Source organism: Podarcis bocagei, assembly GCF_964188305.1.
Source record: "Podarcis bocagei genome assembly, chromosome: 7".
Taxonomy (NCBI): domain Eukaryota; kingdom Metazoa; phylum Chordata; class Lepidosauria; order Squamata; family Lacertidae; genus Podarcis; species Podarcis bocagei.
The window spans coordinates 30,564,875-30,589,716 of NC_138132.1; the positions used below are offsets into that span (position 1 = coordinate 30,564,875).

General features: G+C 43.7%; 2 protein-coding genes across 2 annotated transcripts in view; both read left to right on the forward strand.

Annotated features, from left to right (window-relative positions):
- The window catches only part of AGO4 (argonaute RISC component 4), a 31,054-nt gene extending 19,193 nt beyond the window's left edge, over positions 1-11,861 (forward strand). Inside the window, exons 14-18 of the mRNA XM_081200020.1 lie at positions 2,569-2,884; positions 4,411-4,545; positions 5,381-5,482; positions 5,867-6,066; positions 7,239-11,861. Of these exons, the coding sequence (XP_081056146.1) occupies positions 2,569-2,884; positions 4,411-4,545; positions 5,381-5,482; positions 5,867-6,066; positions 7,239-7,347 (862 nt within the window). The 3' untranslated portion in view covers positions 7,348-11,861. The remainder of the gene's footprint in view (positions 1-2,568; positions 2,885-4,410; positions 4,546-5,380; positions 5,483-5,866; positions 6,067-7,238) is intronic.
- Positions 11,862-16,186: 4,325 nt separating this feature from the next.
- LOC308590222 (protein argonaute-1) overlaps positions 16,187-24,842 on the forward strand; it is a 47,643-nt gene continuing 38,987 nt past the window's right edge. Inside the window, exon 1 of the mRNA XM_081200023.1 lies at positions 16,187-16,353. Within this exon, the coding sequence (XP_081056149.1) occupies positions 16,329-16,353 (25 nt within the window). The 5' untranslated portion in view covers positions 16,187-16,328. The remainder of the gene's footprint in view (positions 16,354-24,842) is intronic.

The following is a 24,842-nucleotide window of genomic DNA, read 5'->3' on the forward strand; positions in this document are numbered from 1 at the left end:
CTGTGTGCTGCTTTGAGTGCATTACTCTCGCTCCACTATCCACAAAATAGCTCCGGAGAGTTTGGAAAATTCCCAGAATAGATTTGGTTGGTGCAAGTGTGGCACAGAGTAGGAAAATGCTCAGTTGCGTCCAATGCAATGAATGTTTGCTCATTTTTGCCATTGATTAATAAATTGCATTAATGTGATTTTTGTGAAATTAGGATGTTTATTGGTGCCTCAATTTAATTGGAACAAACTAGCATGCTGTCATAAAGCAGTATTTTAATGACTGGAGGCTCTTCCAATAGGGCGGCTGGCATTCCCAATGAGAATGCCAAGCAATTCTTTAACCCTCCCTGCTGCCGCCCCAAGAAAAATCTCAAAAGGACATACACACTTTCCTCTCCCACACATATTTTATACTTTGATAAAGTTGCAGTGGCTTGCAGAGGCATTTGTCAGTTTCATGTTCTCTGACCAATCATTCTCTGTACCACTCAGCCAGTCCTAACCTAAAAGGATCGTTATTAGAGATGTGAAGGCCTGAAGAAAAAACTGAAATAGAACAACTGCTCCCATTGTTCAATAACTGGAAAACAAAACAACAGGAAAAATTTGGGAAGATGAGGATTTCCCCCCTTTTTACGGGGCCTATCCCATGCCTTCATATGTCTAGCTATGGCAATAATGGCCCCTCACATGTGTCTCTGGGAAGAAAAGCCACTGACATTAAGACATTTGAACATTTGGATTATTGAATATTAGGAGAACTGCAGGCTTTTCAGCCCCTGTAAGGGCTCTCTCTCCTTTTGTTGTTTTGAGGGCTGTTCAGCAGCCACTGGATTAGGAAGAACTGCCTGAAAACCTTGAAGAACCGCCTTGCACCATGAGCATGTTCAGAGCTCTTTCCTTGAAGCCCAGACCCTCCTCATAACTTTTAGCATCTTCTGTAATTACAGAAGCAAGAGGGAGTGTTTTGAGGAGCTGTTTGTTTGTTTTGTTTTGTGGTATTGCTGAGAGAAAAAGAGGGCAAGCAACAGTGGAGACCGCATGTATAATAAATAAATAAATACCTATCTATTTTTGCTTGATTGTTTTGCATTTATTTTTGTGAAATGGTTTGGGAGGAGAAATGGTGGGTGGCTTGTGTAGCTGCAAACTCTGTATTAACCATTTCCCTGCATTCACTCATTAAAAAGCTGCAGCAGCTGCTGGGTGGGGCAGGGCAGCTTGTCTGAGCCACGTGCAGTTCCAGAGCCTTTCCAGAAAAGGTGTGTAGATCAGCTTCCAATAAGTGCCCCCAGAATATCTTGATTGCAGAATGGAAGAAAATGTGGGTGCTATGAACTGTTTCTCGCTTTCTTGTGAGTTTATCAGCTAATTTCTAAAACGAAAAGTTTGGGCTCTGTGCCTGTCCGGATGTCACACTGACTGACTGCACATCCTTCCCCAAACCTGAAAGGTATTTCTCCCTAATCTCAGACGTAGGCTGGTAGTGATTGTTCTGATGCGATGTGCTCTGCACATGAGACATTATTACTTCACATTTTCAGGACTCAGCTATACTGATCAAATGAATCAATAATTTTTGTCTATTGGCTGAAATACCTCATTCTTTTCATTTAAAGAAAGTGTTTTGAATAATGAAAAGCTAAATTTTGGCAGGGGCAGGGGGGTTGCATGCAACTGAAAGCAAGTGTTTCTCAAATTTTAGAAGTGTTGGTTTCATGGTAATAGATGTATAGATGTACTCAATACATAAATAAAAAAACATATCTAATTTCTTAATAAAAGGTACAGAGTCATTCTTGTCTGAAAATCATAGTCGGGCCCTCTTACATGAAACCTCTTCCCCTGTCCATAGATGTACAGAATAATTTTTGGCTCTCAGCACAACTGTAATGACATGCTTTCCTTAAATAAGTGCTGTGCAAGTCCTACTGTGATGAAAACAGCAAGGTTAAGAGTTGTAGCCCTACCAAGTCAAAATGTTACCAGGCTCCACTGACTGTAAATTTTCTTAATTTGATTCTAATTCTAAATCTTTGGTTCTAATTTAAATATGTATAGATCAGGGGTAGGCAATCTTAGGCCTGGGGGCTGGATGTGGCCCAATCGCCTTCTCAATCCGGCCTGTGGACGGTCCGGGAATCAGTGTGTTTTTACATGAGTAGAATGGGTCCTTTTATTTAAAATGCATCTCTGGGTTTTTTGTGGGGCCTGCCTGGTATTTTTACATGAGCAGAATGTGTGCTTTTATATGAAATGCATCTTGGGGTTATTTGTGGGGCATAGGAACATGGTCAGAGGGACGGTGGACCGGCCCATGGCTGAAAAAGGTTGTTGACCCCTGGTATAGATAGTGGGGGCATGGGGGCACAGTATGTGGTTTGCACCAGGTGCACTTATGGTTAGTTACAGCATTGCCTATGGGAGCAGCAGAATGTTCAGTCCTTGTGATACTCTGCCCATCTGACAGTGTACATTGGTGCATAAAGTCAAAAGACAGGGGAAGGGAATGTGAAAATGCATCCCATTTCTTGATTTCCAGTATAAACTTTTTTCCTCTCCTTTTCAATTGAACAGGCCCTCTGTATTCCAGCAGCCAGTGATCTTTCTGGGAGCAGATGTCACACATCCGCCTGCTGGGGATGGGAAGAAGCCTTCCATCGCTGCTGTCGTAGGCAGCATGGACGGCCACCCTAGCCGCTACTGTGCCACTGTGCGAGTACAGACTTCCCGCCAGGAAACTTCCCAAGAGCTGCTGTACAGCCAGGAAGTGATTCAGGACCTGACCAACATGGTGCGAGAACTGTTGATCCAGTTCTATAAGTCCACCCGCTTCAAGCCCACGCGGATCATCTACTATAGGGGAGGTGTGTCAGAAGGGCAGATGAAACAGGTATTTGTCTCAAGATCCTTATATGTTGCATGGAGGTTTAGCTTTCCAAACTTGGGAAGGTCCAGGAGACTCCACTTCTTTTCTGGACAGAGAAGTTTGTGCCATGAGGTTGCATGAAGCGGAAGCCTGTCCTAAAAAGCATTTAGTTCATAAGCTTTATTATCCAATTTTGAGATCCAGTATTAGTATCACATGCAGGCTGTGCCACTGCAGTTACTTTTGAGATCCGATACATCCACAGACCAATAGCCTGTTGGTTCATGTTGCATACCCACCCCTTGCAGAAATGCTACTCTGTATAGGTATAGGTAAACATGGCAGTGGTTAAAAAGGGTGGTATATAAGTTGAATAAATAATAACAACAGTACTGTAGGCGGTTATTGTTTTCGTTTGGTATTACAGTATATATTTTTGTGTTTTTATACTGTAAACTGCCCTGTGATGTTTGGTTGAAGACCAGTTTAGAAGTTTAATTAAAAATAAAGGAATAATAAGAGAAAACCAATCTGTGACTACTGAGTCACCCTTTTATGCAGAAAGTCTCATGTTCAGTCCCTGGTGTCTCCAGTTAGAGCTGGGAATGAGAATGTCCCCTATCAGATACCCCAGAGAGCCTATGCCAGTTTGTGAAGACAGTACTGAGCTAGATGGACTCTGTATAAGGCAATTTACTATGAAAAATGACGACTTCTTGGTGACTGCTTTGCATTTTTATAGAGTAGCAACTATTGCAAGTAACTATGCCATGTCCCGTCCCTCCGAAAGAGTGGTTGTATTGTAAAATCCACACACAGTGACTGAGCCATATTCTAACATGTTTTTGTTTAAATTTCTAGCCTGTCTCTCCAGCAAATTGTTTTTTGTGTGATGTGTGTAGTTGTCATTTAAATTCTAGAACCATTTAAAGAGTCCCTTATACATTTGTTAATGATGAGGAAGAGGGTGTTTAATCTTCAGAAAGAGAAACTGCCTTTTCCTTTGGGTGTGGAAACTTGGTACTACCTGAAATGACTGAACCCTGTCCTAATGTGTCAGTTAAGCTTCCTCCTTACTCATTGTTTGCTGAAACAGTAGGCTGGTTGGCTGGCAGCCTCCAAATCTGAGTCTCTTTTATTTTACTAAAAGTATTTCTTCATCCTCAACTTGAATTGGCATTTAAGTTGAAATCTTAGAGTGCCAGTGGAATCTGGTCCTTTATTCAGGTAGGTAGCCATGTTGGTCTGATGCAGTTGAAATAAATAAATAAAATTGTCCAGTAGCACCTTAGAGACCAACTAATTTTGTTCTGGGTATAAGCTTTCATGTGCATGCACACTGTATATCTGAAGAAGTGTGCATGCAAACAAAAGCTTATACCCAGAACAAACTTAGTTGGTCTCTAAGGTGCTACTGGACAATTTATTTGTTTGTTTTATTTTGACTGGCCCTTTATGTAAGGAGTTGTATGTATTGGATAAATCCAATAAAAATTATGACCTTGTGCAATCCAGATAAGTAGCTGATGTCAAGCACTTAAATTTTCTAGGTGGCCTGGCCAGAACTCATTGCAATCCGGAAGGCCTGCATCAGTTTGGAGGAAGACTACAGACCAGGAATCACCTACATAGTTGTTCAGAAAAGGCATCACACAAGGCTGTTCTGTGCTGACAAATCTGAAAGGGTAGGCAATGCTTCCTTTGGAATGACGAGGCATCTCATTAGACCACATCTTGTACGGGGCTGCCAAATAACTCTTGATGGAAAGAGGCAATGTATTAGCACATTTCATAATGTTATTTATTGCCTGTTTGCAAAGTGAAGTTGAAAAAAACCATAGAGCAGGAGTATAAATTAAATTAATAATAATAATAAATGTCATGCAGCCAGACAAAGGATGACTTGAGAAGGGTTCTTAATTTCTTAAGGTATAATTTGTAACTAAATGCTCAGATGCGCAGGATACCAAAGTAAGCACCGGGATTCAGGTTCAGAATAACACGGAAAGTGCTGTTTTTGGCCATTCTGCAAGTCTGCTGTCAGAAGCATAGCAACTCTAAGCTGTAGGGCAATGTGATATAGCTGTAAGACAGGCAGCAGTTCTTCCTGAACTTCAAAGCTTAAAACTTTGAAAATGGTGTAAAGAATAAATTATAAACTGAGGGTAGCCAAAAGCCAAATAGAGTAGTAGATGCAGTATATTTCATCTATAGCTTTCCTTTTCCCCAAGATGTTCAAGACAGCATACCTGACTTTGCCATTTTTATCACAACAAACGTAGCTGCAATAGGGCAGTTGTATACTTCGTTTTATTGTTACTGCAAAACTATGCTTACTGTTGCTTTAAGTCCAGTTAGACATAACTGATACATTATACAAAGCTGAAGAACAAGGTGGAAGGTAAATTTTGAAGTGTGTGACACTGTTAAGTGGCCAAGAAGGTAACAACTGGTTGGTTGAATGGCATTGAATTGTGCCACAGATGCAGATACTAAGGCACTCATTGATGTATCTAATAGGTGGGGAAAAGTGGCAATGTTCCAGCAGGCACAACTGTGGACAGCACAATCACACATCCCTCTGAATTCGACTTCTACCTCTGTAGCCATGCAGGAATTCAGGTAATCTGCAGCTTTGGTTATGATAATATTTTGATGGTTCATTTACTTTTATATGCATTGGGACTGCCCTACAGCAGCTTCATTTAAGCCATTAAAATGTGTGCTAGAGGGGAGAATGCATGAATACAATTCAATTGGCCCACAGCATTTGTGCCTCTTAGTCAGTGGAACAGTTCCTTCTTTCTACCTCTGTCGTTAGTGATATTCTGGAAAAGAAGAGGGATCTGGAAAAGAAGAGGGATATACGGGGTTCTTATTCCCGAGATGTAATTTACCCTTGGAGAAAGAGAGAAAGGACTTTCTGACAGGGGCCCAGTCACTCATCTTTTGTTACACGTCTTCTAAAATAAAAATAGTGGATTTCCTGGCCTTCTCTTCCTGCAGGGAACTAGCCGTCCTTCTCACTACCAAGTCTTGTGGGATGACAACTGTTTCACTGCTGATGAATTGCAGTTACTGACATACCAGCTGTGTCACACTTACGTCAGGTGTACACGGTCTGTCTCGATCCCTGCTCCTGCATACTATGCCAGGCTGGTAGCATTTAGGGCAAGATACCATCTTGTGGACAAAGATCATGACAGGTGAGTAGTCGGGGGGCATGCATGCTTCTGTTCCATGGACCACTAGGCCAGGAAGGGATGGTGAACTTTATTCAGCCCAAGGACCATATTCCCTTACTTAAAGGCAATCAGTGGCTGGAAATTCCTTACTCTGCGGTAGACTGTGGGCTTGTATTCAGTGTGAGTATCAAAGATTGCATACCCCATTTAGCGCTGTGTTGAATTCCACCGTAAGGTTTTGCTGTTGGTATATAAAGCCCTGAACAACCTGGGACCGGGTTACTTGAGAACCTGCCTTCAACCTTACAGCCTGCTCAGTTGCTCAGGTAATCTGAGGAGGCTCTCTTAATCGTGCTAGATGCCCCTGAAATTCATCCTTCTTGTGGGATTCCCACGGGGATCTGGTTAACCACAGTGAGAACAGGTTGCTGGACTAGATGGACCTTTGGTCTCTGATCTCAGCAACAAGACTCTTCTTGCATTCATCTTGCAGCCACTGAGAGTAGGGCCTCTAGTGCAGCAGCATTTACTAGGTAGGAGACCCTGTTCCTTGCAACAAATTGTGCACCAACGGCATTCTGGTTTTGGTGGCCTTTTCTTGTACTCCGAGCCTTCATAGAGCAGCCGTTTGCATGCATTTATTGTCTTCTACTTGTCACTGTGAAGTTTGAACTGTACAGTGGTGCCCCGCAAGACGAATGCCTCGCAAGACGGAAAACTCGCTAGACGAAAGAGTTTTCCATTTTGGAGGTGCTTCGCAAAACGAATTTCCTATGGGTTTGCTTCACAAGACGAAAATGTCTTGCGAGTTCCTGCTGGTTTTTTTTCCTTCCCCCCCTTTTCTAAGCCGCTAAGCCGCTTATCAGCTGATCCGATCAGCAGATAAGCCGCTAAAAGCCGCTAATAGCGCTAATCCGCTAATCCTTCAATGGGCTTGCTTCGCAAGACGAAAAAACCGCTAGACGAAGAGAATCACAGAACGGATTCTTTTCGTCTTGCGAGGCACCACTGTATTTTATGTTTGTTTGTTCTTCGGTGTTGCTGGCACTTTTCGTCTTTTATCCTCCTGTATACTGCTTTTCAGTTTGGAGGATGTTGTGATTTATATATATTTTTAAAAAATAAAGAAAATGTTGACTAATTGAGACAATGTTGCCTTACTAAATATCTTTTCTGTTTCCCTCCCCCCACAGTGCTGAAGGCAGCCACGTTTCAGGACAGAGCAACGGCCGTGATCCTCAGGCCCTAGCCAAGGCAGTGCAGATCCACCATGACACCCAGCACACCATGTATTTTGCCTGATACGAATCTGAGAGTCTGAGGCAGAAGCAGTAGCCCAGTTGGGCGGGCCACCAACCACTGGTGGCTAGGGCTCATTTTTATTTCAGGCTGTCCACCACCAGCAGCTTGGGACAGTTGCACTGAATTGACGCAGCAACATCCGATGCAGGCGCAATTGAGCCATTTTTATTTTGTGATTTTCAGTAAATAGGAATTTCATAGACAGTCTTTGCATTGGACTGAATTTTTACCTCAAAGCGCAAAAGGCTGATCCTCGTAAAAAGAAATTTTTAAAGGACTTGGCACGAAAGGTTTTTATTGAAATATTTTGCTAATCAATTTTAAGTTACCTCCTTGTCCCCCCATTAAGCTTATCAAGAAGCTGAATTCCTCCTGGGCTTCTTCATACTGCTTAGTGAGTCTCCAGATATGGCAAAACATCTTATTCCACTGTTCTTCTGTGTGGGGCCATATAGACTTTATAAATGGAACTTTTACTGTAAACACCTTTCAACAACTATTACTTTTCTGAGGTATTGCTGTTTGTTTTTTTTGCTTTGTCGTTAAGTTTTACTAGTCTTTTTGTAAATCTCTCTGCAGTCGTGGGCTGCAGAACAATTGCACTATAACTGCGAATTCAACTTGGTGGTTCTTGTTCTGTGAATGTGTAACATAAGCGGATAGCAATGCCCTCTGGCAGGTCTAGTAAAATCATAATGGTTACACACAACTGCCACTGTCTGGTTCAGAATGCTGAACTGCTTCCCCCTCTAAAAAGTATGTGACTAAGTTCTAAAAGATTAGTTTTAGGTATTTTTCAGACATTACGAAAGTGCCCATTTTATGCTGCTGTGTTTGATGAATTGAGGTCATTTTTAATACTCTTTTTCATAGAAGGTTTTAACTTTGGCAATAATTTTTTTTTAATACCCTGGCAGTAACTTTTCTAGCTGAATACTTTACATGAGTTACAGCCAACATTCTTGTGTAGATTGACTTGACTTTGCTGAAGAGGAAATTTGTTCTTAAATGGATCAGAAAAGGCTCCCTTCATGCTTTTTACAAATGATTATTTTTAACTGTTTTATATTCACCATTGGTCTGTCTAGCCCCTTTTTATAAGCTTGGAAAGTGGGTGTTCCATATATAGGGAAGGCTTTGCCAATATGTACAGTTGTGTATAGTGTGACAGTAGCAATCGAAGACTTTTACCAGCATTTTAAAACTTTTGTTTCTGAGAGTTTAGGTTGCCCGCATGTACAGCAACATTCGCTAGCATGTGTGAAGTGTACATTTCAATGTTGATCTCGACCCATTTCTATAAATTAGAACTTTTATTTGCTTGGTTCTCTTCCACTAAAATGTGTAATGCAAAAAGCGGGGGTGGGGTGGGGCATCTGCAGACCATAGTAGTGCTGCCTTGAGACTAGCTTGTGAGTGTTAGCGCAATATGCTTTAAATTCCTAGTTTTTAACTGAGATGATGCCACTGTGAAAGATTGGGATTTTGCCAATAATTGCACTCTAGTCTCTGATGTGAGCAGGTGGTGTTGCAGAGTCATGTGACCTTGCGAACGTTTGGATCCAGACCTCAAGGTCAGCAATATGCTATGTGGTTTAGATTTTTCCTTCAGTCTTTTGAAATAGAGCTTGTAGATACTTGGAAAGTTTACATTTCTAAATACTGTCAGTCAGCTGTATCAAAATACACTTGACATTAGTCTTCTGAAAGCAGTTTTTGTAAGCTCCTCTTAGAAATCTCTCTCTTTCTCCTTCCCCCTCTCCCCCCCCCTTGTGGGTTCTAGCTTATAAAATTTTATTTCCCCCCCAATCAAACAGGAGCGAAGCAAACTCTGCTCTGACGCATAGTGTGGCCAGGCTTAGATACTAGATTTATTTAAACGTATTTAAGTCTTTTGTTTTCTTTTCACCTTAAGAATACCTCACTTGTGTAATAAATATCAGGACATGTGGGGAGGAAGAGTGCTGCTTCAGTTGGTCTGCTGCTTTTCTTTTCTTTTTAAAAAATACCTGTTCAGGGAGAAAATGCAAGAATCGAACTCCTGCTGGCCAACAAATGGAGAACTAAGGCACCTTGAAGCGAGTAAGCACCTGTGTTAGTGTGTAGCATGGTTTTGGTTTTTTTGCACTAGGTAAGGACGTGAATTCGGATAGAGAGAGAGAGTATGTCAAGAAGAAAAACGTATATTGTAACATCATCAGGCAGGTAGCTTTTCCTAGCGCCAAGCACACCTAGTGCATGTGGAGCAGAGAGATTCTCTAATTTGCCTGTCTGCAGGTAAGTCTGACTCTCTTGAACATCGGAGTCAAGCAACATGTTAAGTATACTTACAAAACAAAAACAAAAAACAACACATTTCCTGTTGGCCACTCTTCTTCCTTATAAACAACATTTGAGCTTCTGGATTAGGACTGGCGTGGTGGGGTTACTGTGCAGAGTGATAGAAAAAGGCACCATATTTAATAAGCACTGATTTCTAGCTATTGAGGAAGAATCAGTAGTACATTTTGTATATGACATTTTGTATATGACACGAGGTCAGGAAAAGGAAGGCATGGTTGCCCAAACCAGCCTGGAAAGCCTGTGGGCCAAAAGTTCCCTACTTCCTCATGTCATTGTCACCAAAGGCAAATCTGGATCCCACCCTTCTGACACACACACCCCTTCTTTGGCTGCATTTGCTAAAGAAAGAAAGTGACCAGTTGAAAGCATGCTTTTTTATTACTAAATGGGTGCTTAACATAACTTGCAGTTTGTCCAGAACTGCATAGGCAGGAATCTGAACTTGCCCTGGAAAGGGCTTTTCTGACTCACTTGTTCATCATAAAATAGGCAGGACTAGATGAAATGATCTTTTTTGTCTTCTATCGTAGGAAAACAAAACCGTGTTCTAATCATTATATCTTTCTTATGTATTACAGACCGCAGCTATCTTTTGAAGTCTTCTGTATTTAAAAGTTATATATATATAAGCAGGATTCTTTTTAATGCATTAATGTCACAAAAAATTATCATCCAAAAATGTCTGAGCTTTTTTTTGCCAACTTTTGCACTTTCTTGGAATTTTTCATGAATTTTCCTTTAATTTTTGCCCCTGTTGGAATTTTTTTCTGTGCAAAAAAATGTTCAGTTAACTCTCTGTTGCTGAAGAGTGTGATGATGTCTTTTGGGGTGGGAGTGCTTAAAAGCTGAGGATTTATCCAAGGGGCTGTACGGGTGGCAACAGCAGCAAAAAAGGTCTTCAGAACTAATGACTGCAAGATCCAGATGCAGCAACGCTGTTGTATGGCAGAATCTCTTGACTCTGCTCATCTGAACTAACCTCACCCCCACCCTGAAAACGGGATGAACTGAATTGTTATGCATGTGTCAATCAATGGGAAGACGTGCATTCTGTAGCTGTAGGTTCTTATGGTGTTTGGTTTTTTTATGCTTTATCCTTTTGTTTAAAGCCTGTTGGCTATTGTTTAGCTATATGTTGTGAAAGATTCTCAAATGTAGCAAATTTGGACTGGGGCGGGGAGAAAGGGGAACTTTTTTAGGAGCAAAAGGTGTTTATAGAGCCAACCAAAACACCATGCTCTTTTTGCTTTCCCCCTATCCTGTTCTGCTTGTTGTAAGCACTTAAATTCGAAACGAGGCTCTGAAAAGCTTTTGTTCTGTAGCGGATTTGAGGTGCAGGCTGGGGTTGCTTGCTCTTTGCTTGAGGGCTGTTTAAAGATGACACCCAAAGAGGCATAATCAAGGGATGCAAAAGAGATGTTCCATGCAGTATGTATCAGTATGATTTAGAAGTGCCCCCTCCCCCCCCCCCGCCCTCACCCCATTCTGCCCCACATGAACCTTATATCAAAAGCCTTTATCCACCTGTTGTGTTGGGGAAAAGGCAATTCTGACAGGTTAGCAAACCTCCAACCCCAACCTCCCACCCCCCACTCCCAAAAAACTACCCTTGTGGATGTGTTGTAGATCTTTCTACCCCCTTCTTGCTCAATAGCAAGGCAGTTGCTCTGCTTTCATTTTAGGAAAGTAGAGCTTGGAGGGCATTGTATCAATACTGTTTGAACTGCAAGGTTTTTTCCCTTGTGCAATTTGAGGAAAGATCATATGTGAATATCACTTAAGAGTTTCTTTATACCTTGCTATTGACACATTTTGGTGATATTTCTGTCTAGAGCCTGAAACATGTATGTAAAACTTGTTTGCATTTGTTCATTTTTGACTTCTGATGTATTTTTTTGTTTTGTTTCTATATTGTTAGACTTGTAATGTTTTAAATTGTATTTTATTAAAATTGGACTGGATGTATGTCTATAGCAATACGAGGTACTTTTTTCTTTTTAAAAAACAAACACAACCCCTGTTGGTGGGGAAGGTAGGCTAATAGCCTTCCTATTGCGATAATATGCTGGCTGTGTATAACTGCAATGTATTTTTTTCTCTTTTTTTTTTAGCCTGCAGGGATTTTGTGTTCATGTGTCCAAAAAAATAAATAAAGGCATTTGGGTGCCAAATGTTCTTTTCTTTCTTGGTGTATAATAATAATTGATAATGATCATGATCATGAATAGCCTGTAGGATAGTTGTTGTGCTCCTAAGAGAAATGTCTTTCAATTATCTAAATTTTAAACACAGTATATTGCATAACAGAGGAAATATTGTATATTAAACAGTGGCATGCTTGATTTGTAAACCAGATATTTGAGAACATAACATAATTTGTAATATCTAAGCATAGAGCCATATGGTAAGTAAGAGCAGAGGCATAAGTAATTGGAAGAGTTGCTATAAGCTTCAGTTAAATGTAAAGTGATTCATTTTGTAGCCAAAACTACTCATTGTATATACACAAAAGGTCTGAATTGGCAGTTACTAACCAGGAAATAGATCATTTGAGATGTAGTGGTTAACTCAGTTAAAATGGTAACTGCATGGCAGCAGGCAAGGTAAATTCCATGTCCAAGTTTATTAGGAAACTTTCATACCATGACAGTTTGAACCATGGCTGTGTAACAGTTTGGGTGACTTGTGTCAAAAACTATAGAGCTGAACTAGGTACCGAAAAGCAACCAAAACGGCTAAGCTTTGGCATAGCTTCCCAACAAAAATGATCATGTGGAGTTTTCATAGTTTAGAAAAAACAAAACAAAAGTGCACTAGGAGCAAGAGCATTTATAAGTTTCTCATTGGAGGTGGGAAGAAGCTGTCTCCTACACAATACAAGAATTTAAGGTTGGTGAGGAATAAGTTTGTTATAGCTTTTACAACAGACAAAAGGAAGTAACTGACAATACCCCATAGCTGACTTAAAAAGGAATTCACTGCCACAAGATATCCTGCTCACTAGAACAGATGTCAAAGGGATGAGGCAAATTCATGGAAAAGGATAGACCTCTCAGTGGCTCCTAACCCGGAGGCAAGATGCCAGTGACTAAAATTGCCTCTTGGTTTCCTACAAGGATCTGGCTGTTCCCTGTGGTGGCAAACAGGATGCTAGACTAGATGAATCTTTATTTGTAGGGGTATTCAGCATTAGGCATGCATTCTGCAGGAGGTGTGAGAAAAGAACAGAAGCCATTTAGTGCATAGCTATTTGACAAAGGGACAAGGACAGTAGAGTAACTGGATCTCAGAAGCATAGCTAGGGGAGTTGGGGGGGCACTGGGCACCACACCGCAGGGGGCAGCACTTACCGCGCCCAAGCCACGCATCTCCTGGGAGTGAGACGGTGGCTCGGACACCTGCAGGCTCCACCACTCTACAGCTGAGGGAGGTGGTGGGCAGACACAGCTGGGCCACGTTCTTTGCAAGTGGTACTCTGCCAGGCTGCAGTGTTTGATTGGGGACCTAGGGATGAAGTTTCTCCTGTGTCCTCACAGGTTTTGTTGGACTCCAGCCCCCCATCTGCCCCAGCTATCATGGCCAATGGTCAAGGATCATGGGACTTTGAGTCCAGCAATGTTTATAACGCATTCAGAAATTCATTGTTTGACTAATGTAGCTGAGTCCTAGGTCTCTTGTGTACTCTAGTTTTGATGTAGGTCAAGTTAAAACAGCTAGGGGTGTTGGATGGCCCACCTGGAACAAGAGACATACCCAGTTAGTTCAGTCGGGCTGGAATGAGTATTGTGGCATGCACATGTATTACAAAGGGCTGTACAGTATTCAGTGTTCACTGTCACTAGTGCAAGGACTCCTGCGCCAGCAGGTGGGTGAGTTTTAATCTGCTTGAATCTGTCTTCAGGTTTGCATCCTCCATTCAGGTAACCACTGTTCTCAACAGAACAGTTGAGAATATACTTAATCTGCACACTTGCTTTGCTTGTTGTTTTCTCAGTGCTGTAGACTTCATTTTATCTTTTTAATAGTTGGGGAGCGAGGCTGCTGAATACTTGCAAGAAAATGTCAATGAGGGAAGCAGCACAAATATACTTATGACATGCTTTCCCCATGGTTTACTAAACATGGGATGACAATTCCATAATCCAAGACGACTACAATCTGGAATGTAATTGAAACTGCAAAATTAAAGAAAGGAAATGAAGACGGGGATAAATGGAGAAAAACACTGCAATTATTGCAGTTACACAGAAAGCTTGTTTGGTTGTGGAGGTAGGAGAAGTGGTGTTTGCCAAAGACACAGCAGAGAATGTGAGTTTTGAGAAAGACTTGAAGTAGTGGCATAATGGGTGTTTTGTTTTTTTACAGTGATAAATGGACATTAAATATTTTATCTTCTATGTAATAAAGTTTTATTTCCCACTTAAAATATTGTGCTTGTGCATCATTCTGTTTTGTAGCAGTTGGGATTATTTCTCCCCACCTCCCACCCCACCCCCCAATTCGTGCAAGCTTTGCAGTGCACCAATGACTTTCCCATTTCATTTTACTAAGTGCTCCCCCCCCCCCATTATTCTGTATGACTCCGGGTTGCTAGACTTACGTTTAAATCTTGTTTGAGCAGGCACATCTTCAAGATTCTGCCCTTTTTTTGCAGCGCAGAGCATTATTCAGCTCTATGTCAATGTGATCTCGGTGCACTTTCAGACAAAATGCAAAAGTGGCAACCCATAGATGGGCAGGGTATAAATAATAAAATCCTTATTATTCTGGAGTTGTTGTTGTTTAGTCGTTTAGTCGTGTCCGACTCTTCGTGACCCCATGGACCAGAGCACGCCAGGCACTTCTGTCCTCCACTGCCTCCCGCAGTTTGATCAAACTCATGCTGGTAGCTTCAAGAACACCATCCAACCATCTCATTCTCTGTCGTCCCCTTCTCCTTGTGCCCTCCATCTTTCCCAACATCAGGGTCTTTTCCAGGGAGTCTTCTCTTCTCATGAGGTGGCCAAAGTATTGGAGCCTCAACTTCACGATCTGTCCTTCCAGTGAGCGCTCAGGGCTGATTTCCTTCAGAATGGAGAGGTTTGATCTTCTTGCAGTCCATGGGACTCTCAAGAGTCTCCTCCAGCACCATAATTCAAAAGCATCAATTCTACGGCGATCAGCCTTCTTTATGGTCCAGCTCTCACTTCCATACATCACTACTATGTCCCTATATTCATCAGAGAAGTGTTGGAGAGGATGCCATTCAGCGAGCTTCATTGCCAGCTGGGAACTTAAACCTGAGTCTCTCCAGGCCTAATCCGATATTCTGCATTAAGGATGAGGAAAATATACCACTTTCATATGTCTTGTTGGACTACAATGCCATAACCACTACCATGCTGGCTGGGGCTGATAGGAGTTGTAGTCCAACTGAAGGGTCACATGTTCCCCATCCATGCCTTATGCCATATTAACTTTGTTACAAGGCTTTTTTTATGATGAGCCTGAAAGTGAGGAGTCCCATTGATGAATACTCTCCCATGTCTGAGAAGCAGACAAACAACAAAAGATGAACCACCAACAACTCCCTGCAAGTAGAAGATTAGCACAGCACAGGGGTATTGGCCTACCCCTCTCCCTGCTAGGCTAGTTTTCTACTTGCTGTGCATTTTTTTTTTTAATGTATGGGAAGCATTAAAAAATACTATCCTCCATCTTGGGCCTCGGATGGTTATTCCCCCAGACTCGTTCTGGTTTCAAAATGGCCCCCATGCTGCATATGCCCTATACGGCCCCGAGCCTTACTCTGTTCCTGCGGCTCCCTTAGGTCGCCGCCAGGGGGCACCCACAGGATTCCTTCCCCCCTTTTCCTTTGTTGGCAACAGGAGTCGAGGCAAAGGGGAAGAACGAAGGGCTGCACTGTTACACTCTTAACGGCTCAGCACAGAGATTTCCGGTTTCCAATTGCAGCTAGTGTGGGGGGGGGGCAAAAACAGGGTTAGCGCTGCTTCTTAGGCTTTTCAGAAATGTTTTTTTTAATCAATCACCTCCACACTAAGCGGGCAAAAACAGCTCGACACGGATGAAATTCCTTTTCCTCTCCTGCGCTCTCAGATCCCACAATAGCATTCAGGGAACTGAACAAGGAGAGATGCAGTGATAAGCAGGACAAATAGCTTTCCTATTGAATTTTTAGCCTTGGGGAGGGGGAAAAGAAAACGGAAAGATTGCACGGGAGTGCAACTCAGTAGGCTCCCTTTTGTCGCCTCCGTTTACCTGTTTCCCATGAGTCCCCAATGCAATCACCACTCATAGCCCCGCACATGGAGGATTCCTCAAAAGAGCCTGAAGTGAGGACTGCCTAGGGACAGTTATCTCGGGCGAAGAGCGGGGAGTGGGGGGGAAGAGCTGAAGACCTCCTGTGACGCGTCGCCGGCGCTGCTGGTTGGCCGGGCGGTTGCGCATGCGCGGTCTGCGAATCCCAGGCGCCTGCCTCGTACAGAGCAGAGGCTGCGGCTGCAGCAGCGCGAGCGGCGCCCTGGTCCCGGCGCGCGCTCGCGGGCATCACTCAGCAACCCCCCCCCCCGCACCGCGTCCGCCGCCTCGACTTTCTCTCTTCCCCCCGCTAGGCTCGGGGCGACGCCCGCGTGGATGGGATGGAAGCAGGACCCTCGGGAGCAGGTATGGAGGACGCTGTGGGGGGGGGGACGGCTAAGAAGGAATGCAAGGGGAATCTTGGAAGGAGGAAGATGCAATAGGTCCAGGGGCTTAGGGGAGCCAGTGCAATTGAGAGGAGGGGGGCTGAGAGCCAAGGGTGGTGTGCAAAGGACATGGGGGCAGCGCGAGTCTGCTGCATGTTTGGGTTCAGCTTTTTGGTGGGCCTCAGTATGTTTGGGGGCTTATGGGGAGAAGTGCAATTGAGGGGAGGGGGCTGAGAACGGTGGGAGGCCTGCTGAGGAACAGCGGGGAGGGGTTTTTTTTTGGAAGGGCGGGCTGTGTTGGGGACTGCAGGGGGCTTGAGGGGTTTAGGGGAGCTGTTGAGGGAAGGGGAGCTGAGGAGCAAGAGGCCTGCCGAGGCAGAGGAGTGGTCAGTGGGGGGATTACAAAAGGAGGGTCTGCAGCTGCTGTGTGTGCCCCGTGGGGGGGGGGTGGCCCATACGGGTGCAAGTGTGAGATCAAAGAGGTCTGCCGAGGAGCGGAGTGGCAAATCGTGTGTGTGTGTGTGTGTGCTTGCAGTGCGCGTACGTGGGGGATGCAGGAAGGATGAGGACACGGAGGGGGCTGTGCGGATGAGGGGCGGGAGGAGACATGGATCGGTGGGGGAGGGGAGAGAATGAGAAGCCTTGGGAGTTTGAGAAAGGAGTCCCGGCGTGGCGTCCAGGGCACCTGGAGCCACATGTGGAGAGGGAGTTGTCTGATGGGTTCCAGTTGGGGCTGCAAGAGTAGTTGGCAAAGAGAAGGGGATGCTGTGGGGTGGATGGGAGGAAGTGGGCATTCCCAGGCAAGTTGGAGGGGTTGGGGGCTAAAGGAGCACTTGCGTTGGGGGTGTTCTTGCCTAGGGAAAGGGGGAGCAGCAGCAAATTGAGAGGGACAAAATACAGTAATGCAGTAAGGAGAGGATTGAGAAGAAATACACACACACACCATCACTGAGACGACAGGTTGGGGACATCTCCCAGTATCCTAAGTGTGTTGGATAGGAACAGGCAAGGGTGACTTTAAAACTGCCCATCCCCCTCTCCAACAAATTGATGTGCAGGGATTAACTTTGTGCATGGTTACATCCACATCATATACTTAAAGTTCATGGCTCCTGCCACCTAAAAAAAAGTGTCCCATTAGATATATTTTGTTACAGGTGCTGGGAATTGTAGCTCTGCGAATGGTAAACTACAGTTTCCAGGACTGTTTGCGTATGTGTGCTTTAATTGTATGATGTGGATGTGACCTGCTGTATCAAATTGATTTTTTAAAAAATGTAAACCACTTTGAGGTAATTCGTGGCAAGCACTACTACTACTAATAGTATTATTATGTGCAACAAGGTGAGAGAGGCCTGTTGAGTACTTAAGTGGAGGCAGAGGAGAAATCTGTAGCATTAGCACATCCACGCCTAAGTTGAGTGGGGGTAGACCGTTGGCCTAGCAGGTCTGAAATGCCTTATGGCTCTTGAAAGGAGAATGTTGCAAAGGAGAGAAGATATGGAGAATAAGCGTTTGCTGGGCACTGAGAGGTCCAATAGCTTTTGAAAGAGGGCAGAATATTGTGCTGCATATCCTCAGAGAGGGAAGCTCACTTCAGCACAAATCACCCTGAATAGGAGAGCACTAAGAGGGGCTTTCTCTGCTCTGGGTCTCCTGGGTTTAAAGGAGTCTGGCTGATTCAGGAGCAAAAGTGACTTTAGGGGTGCGAGCAAAGCCTTGCTTGTTACCTAGACAGGGGTGTGAAGGTGTGTATGTGAGAGAGAAACAAATGCCCTGTCCAGGCAGAGGAGATAAAATGCTGAATCTTTGCACAAACATTTTTGTAAGAATACTCGCTGCTTAATTGAGATTTGGGAAATGATTTTGGAACTGAGTAGTGGAGGGGACATAGAGGCATTCATGCTGCCCCCTTCACTGTATCAGGGAAGCTGGGGGTTGAGATTTGAGTGGCTGAGCATGCCTGAAAGCTGGATGGTGAAGGGACAGAAGCAGAAAGATAAGGATCCCTTGTTAGGACAAGGGAAGCTGGCAGCAGCTGGGTCCTTGGTGCCCCCCCCCCGGCTTTCCCTCCAGGCATAGCTAAGAGGTTTGAGGGGAAGATATATGCCCACTGCCTTTGAGTAGCTGGAGGAGGAAAGACTCTCTTGCAGCCTTTGTCAAGTGGGTGCCCTCCAGGTGTTTTGGACAGCAAATCCCATCAGCACAAGTAATAGTCCAGAGCAACTGGAGGGCAGCTCATGCCTGGCGGAGAGGCTGTTGTCCTGTTTTTGTGTACCGAAGGAGTGATTAGAAGGCTATTGAAACCCATCAGTATTTTTGTGTGTGTGTGTGCTTTTTCCTTTTGTTGGCTTTTACAAAAATAGAACATCTTCCTTTCAGACCTACTTTAAATTGACACACAAAGCCCTTCTAGGTTGATGGGAAAGAGAATTGATGCTTGAGTTTCCTGACATCTTTTTGGATATGGTTTTTTGTTTTTGTTTTTTTAAAAAAGCTTCCCCATAGTGCCTTGTAGAGGCAAAACCTAAGTTCCAGGGAGGTGGGTGATTGTTTACTACACTTGCAAAGTGCTTTGTGATCTCTTGCTTCATTGTCTCCTCAATAGCCCTGTTAGGCTGGGTCGCTGCTATTAAAAAAGTGTTGCGGGTGGTGATCTGTCAGGCTGATGAGACTGGTGTGCCCATGGCTACATGGTGGCTGGTTCCATGTGACTCTGAGCCAGGTTTTAGAAACATAGGAACCTGCCTTACACTGGTCCCACTGGCTCAGCGTTGTCTACAGTTTACACTGTCTGGCAGCAGCTCTCCAAGGTCTCTTGAGAGGAGGCATTCCCAGTGCTACCTGGAGATGCTGGGGGTTAACCTTGGCCCTTCCTCGTGCAATGCAGGTTCTCTGCCACCGAGTTATCTAGCTTGTTGTGGTTTACAGGGCATGAGCTATGTGCCCATGCACATGGCCTGATTGCTTCTGCTTGCTCTTCCCCCTAGCAGGAGCAGGAGAAACAAATCAGGCAGCCTTGGGCTTTGCAGACTGACCAAGCCCAGGGTTTGTGGTTTTGGTTTTCCCTAACAAGCCACAGCAACCCAACAGCAAATCATGGGTTTGGACTGGCCAGCAATTGTGGCTTGTTAGGGAGCAATAGATCACGGCCCCTTGTTTAGCCATAACACAAAGTCTTAAGTTTCTGTTTCATTTATTCTCCTTGTTCTAGGGCAGGGCTGAAGTAGGGGCAGCTGGGCAGCAATGTATCAGCACCCTGGCCAGGCTCAGTAAACCAGAAGGTCTGGCTTATGACATGTGAATATGACCACTATTTAAAAGGAATGAGACTTCATATGGCTTTCCCAGGTCTTAAGCCCTCCAACTGCTTCCCAGTTAGGTTGGTGAGAGAGGAGTGGGGTTTGCTGGCATATCAAGTTGGTTGTCAGCTTGTCAGGCTGCAGGTGTGTACTCATGTCCCAGGAAGGGCTGTAGCTCAGTGGCAGAACATCTGCTTTGCATGCAAAAGGTCGCAGGTTCAATCCTCACCCTCTCCAGGTAGGGCTTGGAGAGACCCCTCCTGCCTAACATCCTGGAGGGGTCTGACTCTGAAGAAGGCAGCTTCCTGTGTTCCTGGTGTTCTTTAAAATAAAGGCAGAGCCCAAGAGTGAAGGCTGGCTTGCTTCCAGTTTTGGTTTTAACTTGTGGAAATGCACCCATAAAGTTTTTGTGTGATGAAGGTTGTGATCCTAACCCCACTTTACCTGGGAGGAAGACCCACTGAGTTCTGGGTGGGTATGGTTAGGCTTGCGCAGGGCAGCTGATTCATTAGAAGGACTTACACCATTTTTGTTTCAGAAACTAGTCCATTCATCTCTTTGGAGGCAGGGCTTGAACATGGAGAAAGGAAATTAATTAAGATGGTGCGTTGTACCAAGTGAAAGAGACCATTCTTAAAGAAAATTTGTTCCTGGCACCAGTATTCAAAATTTGCCAGGTGCTAGGCAAATTTTGCACCTTGCTATTGGCCACGTGCGACCAAGTGAATATGTTTGGGCACCTGAAGTCTTTGCCATGCCTGTGGGACCATTGAATCTTGCCTGTTTTCACACACTAACATTACATCCTGTAGAATTCTATCTGTGATATTTTATCTGCACAGTCAGACTACAGCTTATATACCTGAATTTCTAACACTCCCCATACGTGCTTAGATGGCCCTTTTCCAGCTTGAAAAGCAAAGACAATTTCTCTAAGTTGCCTCAGTTACAATTCTTACTTGCTACCAGAAGCCAAGTGGATAAATAAAAGCTGGACTTTTCCAAAAGCCAGTTTTGGCATTAAGCTGTACTCAGCTGTATTCAGTGGAATATCTCTGTTGGTACAGTGTGGGACTCTTAGTATCAGAGTTGTGGGTTCGAGCACCACATTGGGCAAAAGATCTCTATATTGCAGGGGTTGGACTGGATAACCTTTGGGGTCCCTTCCAACTCTACAATTCCACGATAAACATAGCAATTTAGAGTGTTACCCAATTAGCCATACAACTTGTATTGGCTTGATCAATCTGTTTCAATGTAAGTATAGCTTATCAAGAAATAAGCGTCTACGGAGCCTGTCTTGTGTGCGTTGTTGTGTTTAGAAGAAGCCAAGTGAGAACAGACACTCATTAAGGGATGCAAGAGCAGACATTTCTGCATTTGTCTCTGTGTCCAGAGTGGCTTGAATGCTCCTGTTTGCATGCAGAGGTATGGCAGGCTGCTTCCTTGTGGCGCCTCATGGCACAGAGTTTGATGGCTGTGAACCCTAATGGCTCATCTTGACGAATTGATTACAGATGTGAATGGAGGATGTGTTGATAACTCCACAAGGCGGATTTTAATTTGATAGATAAAATAAATAGGATTGCATCCAACTAAGTTAGTCATGTCCTTCCTTTCAGTAGGTCTCCTCTGAGTAGGATCGGGGATGTTTGACTCAAAAGTTTCAAGTGCAAAGCATTTGTCAAGCATTTTGCATCATTTTTACCACTTCAGAATAACCAATCTGGCTCAGTCCAGCAATGAAAGTGTAAAATTCTTAAGAGTTAAATTCTGCCGCTTTTGCTGAGTTCCTACAGAATTGTGACTTATGAAACAGCTGGGGTTCACAGCCACACCATTGGCTGCTGTGTGATATTTGTAGGGGTGGGAAATGTTTAGTTTCACAAATTCATTAAAAAGAATGAATGGATGCCTCTATTGCAAGTCGGGTTGTAGACAGAGCTTGGCAACTTACGAGTTTTTAGCTTTGTTTACTAAATGCCAGTAAAATAAACATGCTAGATTAGATCACTCTCTAGGGCAGTGCTGGGAAACCTTGAGCTATGAGAACTTCTTATTTTGCCTGCAGCATTGTTTTCCCTAAGCCATGCCTGCCTGTCTGCCCATCACCTGGTGTCATATGATATCAGGTGTGGGTCAGGTAAGCTCAGCTGATCCAAACTGAACAGGAGATGTTCTCCCAATTCTTCTGTTCTGTGTGCAGGTAAAATTTCTTGCTTTTTGAATTTGGCAGCTTTTTTGTTGTTGCTGCCCTGCAGTGACAGAAAAGGCACCAAACACAAAAAGCACAGAATTATTTCTGGATAGCAATCTACCCCTGAAATAAAATCCTGTCAAGCATGCTGAGAATTGTAGCTCTGTGAACTACAGTTCCCAGGATTCTTTGCGGGGGCGGGGGGAACCATATGGTTTAAATATATGACCTGGATGTGACCAAAGAATTGGGAATGCCCTTGGATCAGGCTCCTATTTTTCCCCCTTTGCAGGTGTGGTTTGAAGTTTTGCATCCTTTGGTTACTGTTTCTTGCTTTGCTGATTTTAGACCCTCCTTCCATGCCATATAGTTTATTTGAAGGAGATGGTGGTTTTCCTAGGTCCAAAATGAGGTTTTGGTTGCTTCGTTTTATGTGTTCGTTCACTGTAGACTAGAATGTAATGTTGAGGTCTCTTCTTGCTCCAACTCTGAGCAATGTACACTTTGTTTTGTTTAGTATGGCCCTGTGGCCTCTTCGTGATGCGAAATCTCTGTGATTTGTGTGATTTTTGGCATCAAATCCATAACAAGCTTACATTAACTTCATCATAGAATAGCAGAGAATCATCAGCAGGCAGTGAGTGCAAACTTGGGGCTTTGCAGAACTTAGGTGAGAAAAGATTTTGCCTTTTATTCATCTGCATAGATTTCTAAGTTCTTTGTTTAAATGCCATCTTCATGCTGGCTCTGATAGCTTGAGTTGTCTTCTAGGAATTTTGCTTGGGGCACATATGCAATTACAGCAAATAACCTGTTGAGTTTTGAATTTGTTGCATGCCTAACTGTGTTGTTTCCTACTTAAAAATATCTTCAGTTATATGGAATAGCTTCATCTTGCGCCTGTCTAAACAAATGAAATTTGCTTTTAATGCAGATTACTGTAATTTAATACAGATTAAATCAAGGTGTTAATTCTTCTTAAAAATAAATGCCCACAGATGAGGAAGAAAGAAAAATGGTAGTCACATAGTATTGATTCTCCCAGGTTTACAAAAAGCCTGTTACAGCTTCAAGGAATGTGTAATTTAAAGGTGGGGAACTTTTGGTTCTCCATTTGCTGTTTGACTCCCAACTCCTGTTAGCTCTGACCATTGGTCATGCGGAGGCATTTCATGGAGAAAAATAGCAGCTGCCACAAAAAATGGCGGCCCCAGTGTTGACTGCCATCTTTTACCACTGGAGTGGCATATTCTGGGTGTTTAGTAATTTGGACTGTTATTATATGTGTGTTTAATTTTTTTATTTATTTTTTGCAAACTACTTTGAGTTTATGCTCTAAAGAAAAGTCTGAGCAGCCACAAAAGCTAACACTACTGGTTCTGGAGAAAGGCAAGTCTCACTACCCATCAGTGAGTGACGAATGGGTACAAATGGAACATAAAAAAACACCCGACGATACTTGCTTGTTGATCAGTGCATTTATTGCTGATTTCTGCTCCTTTTTGAAGACTGTGGACTCAGCTAGACTGATAAAAAAATAGTGATTTACAGTGGTACCTTGGGTTAAGTACTTAATTCGTTCCGGAGATCCGTTCTTAACCTGAAACTGTTCTTAACCTGTAAGTAAAAGAAAAGAATAAGGGAAAAATTTGATAAAACCAAGGGTTAGGATTTGCTGAAATAATTTTGGAAATTGGGATGTAGAAAGGGGAGGCTTGGGGAAGTCGACGAAGCAAGGTTTAGGAAAAAAAGGTTATGAAATTATACATGTTTGTTTGTGTGTATATTTGTTTGTTTGTGTCTATAAAAACTTTGTAAAACCAATAAAATTTTTATAAAAAAAATAAAATGAAACTGTTCTTAACCTGAAGCACCACTTTAGCTAATGGGGCCTCCCGCTGCCGCCACGTAGCTGGAGCACGATTTCTGTTCTCATCCTGAAGCAAAGTTCTTAACCTGAAGCACTATTTCTGGGTTAGTGGAGTCTGTAACCTGAAGCGTATGTAACCCGAGGTACCACTGTATATGCATTGTATATGTGCTATAACACTGTGCCACCAGATGGTGCTGTGGAGTCCCAGTTTTTCCCTACCAGATTTCTCTGTTTAAATTTACAACGTGTTTTTAACGCTGATTTGATGTGTCTAGACCCAGCCTGTGTAGGCTGCTCAGACTTTTCTTTAGAAATTAGATTCCATGTTCTAAAAATCAGATGCTGGAACGTATTAAGACTTGAGAATACCTTTCCCCAGCCCCCTTGGCAGTGGCTGGGAGTGGGCATCCCCTACCCCTGGTGCTGGGGACCCCCCTGTGAATGGGAAACTTTGCTGTCTACCCTTTTGTGTGTGTTTGGTTCAGCAGATTGAGAGCTGGTTCCTAGAGGAGTGATTAATGACATGTGTTGCCCGCAGTCACAACTTTGCTGCCGTTTGGAAAGCGATGGGTCTGTGTGTGTGGTTCCCCCTCCCCCTCTTTCCCCTTTGGGATCTCACTTCTCTCCCTGCCCCCAGTTAATTTATTGAAACAGCAGGAGAGTATGTGGGAGAGAAAGGGTTGGGTGGAGGTGGCAGTTTATCCTCCCAAAAGCCTCGTGAAAACAAAACTACTCCATGTGTCCTGTGTTGTCTAGGATCGTTGGTGCATCCCCTCCCCCCCTTGTGTTGGGGGTGCAAGGATCTAAATAGACATGTTAATTTCATGCCCTCCTAACAGGGCAGCCCCCATCAAGCAGCTGTTGATCTAGAGCTGGCTGACAGCTGTTAAGACAAATCCTTTGTTTAGGATGGGGATTATCTCAAAACAGAGGTTCGGAGGCCTTGAATTCTCTCTGCACACCCAAATAAAGATGCTTGGGGGGAAGGATGGGTTTCAGGGGGAAACCAGACGTGGACGTTCTCTTTGGAATATGCCGCCTCTGGTGAGCAGGGGAAAAAAGAAGTTTGCTGCCGGATCTTTCAGTGGCAAAGTCTG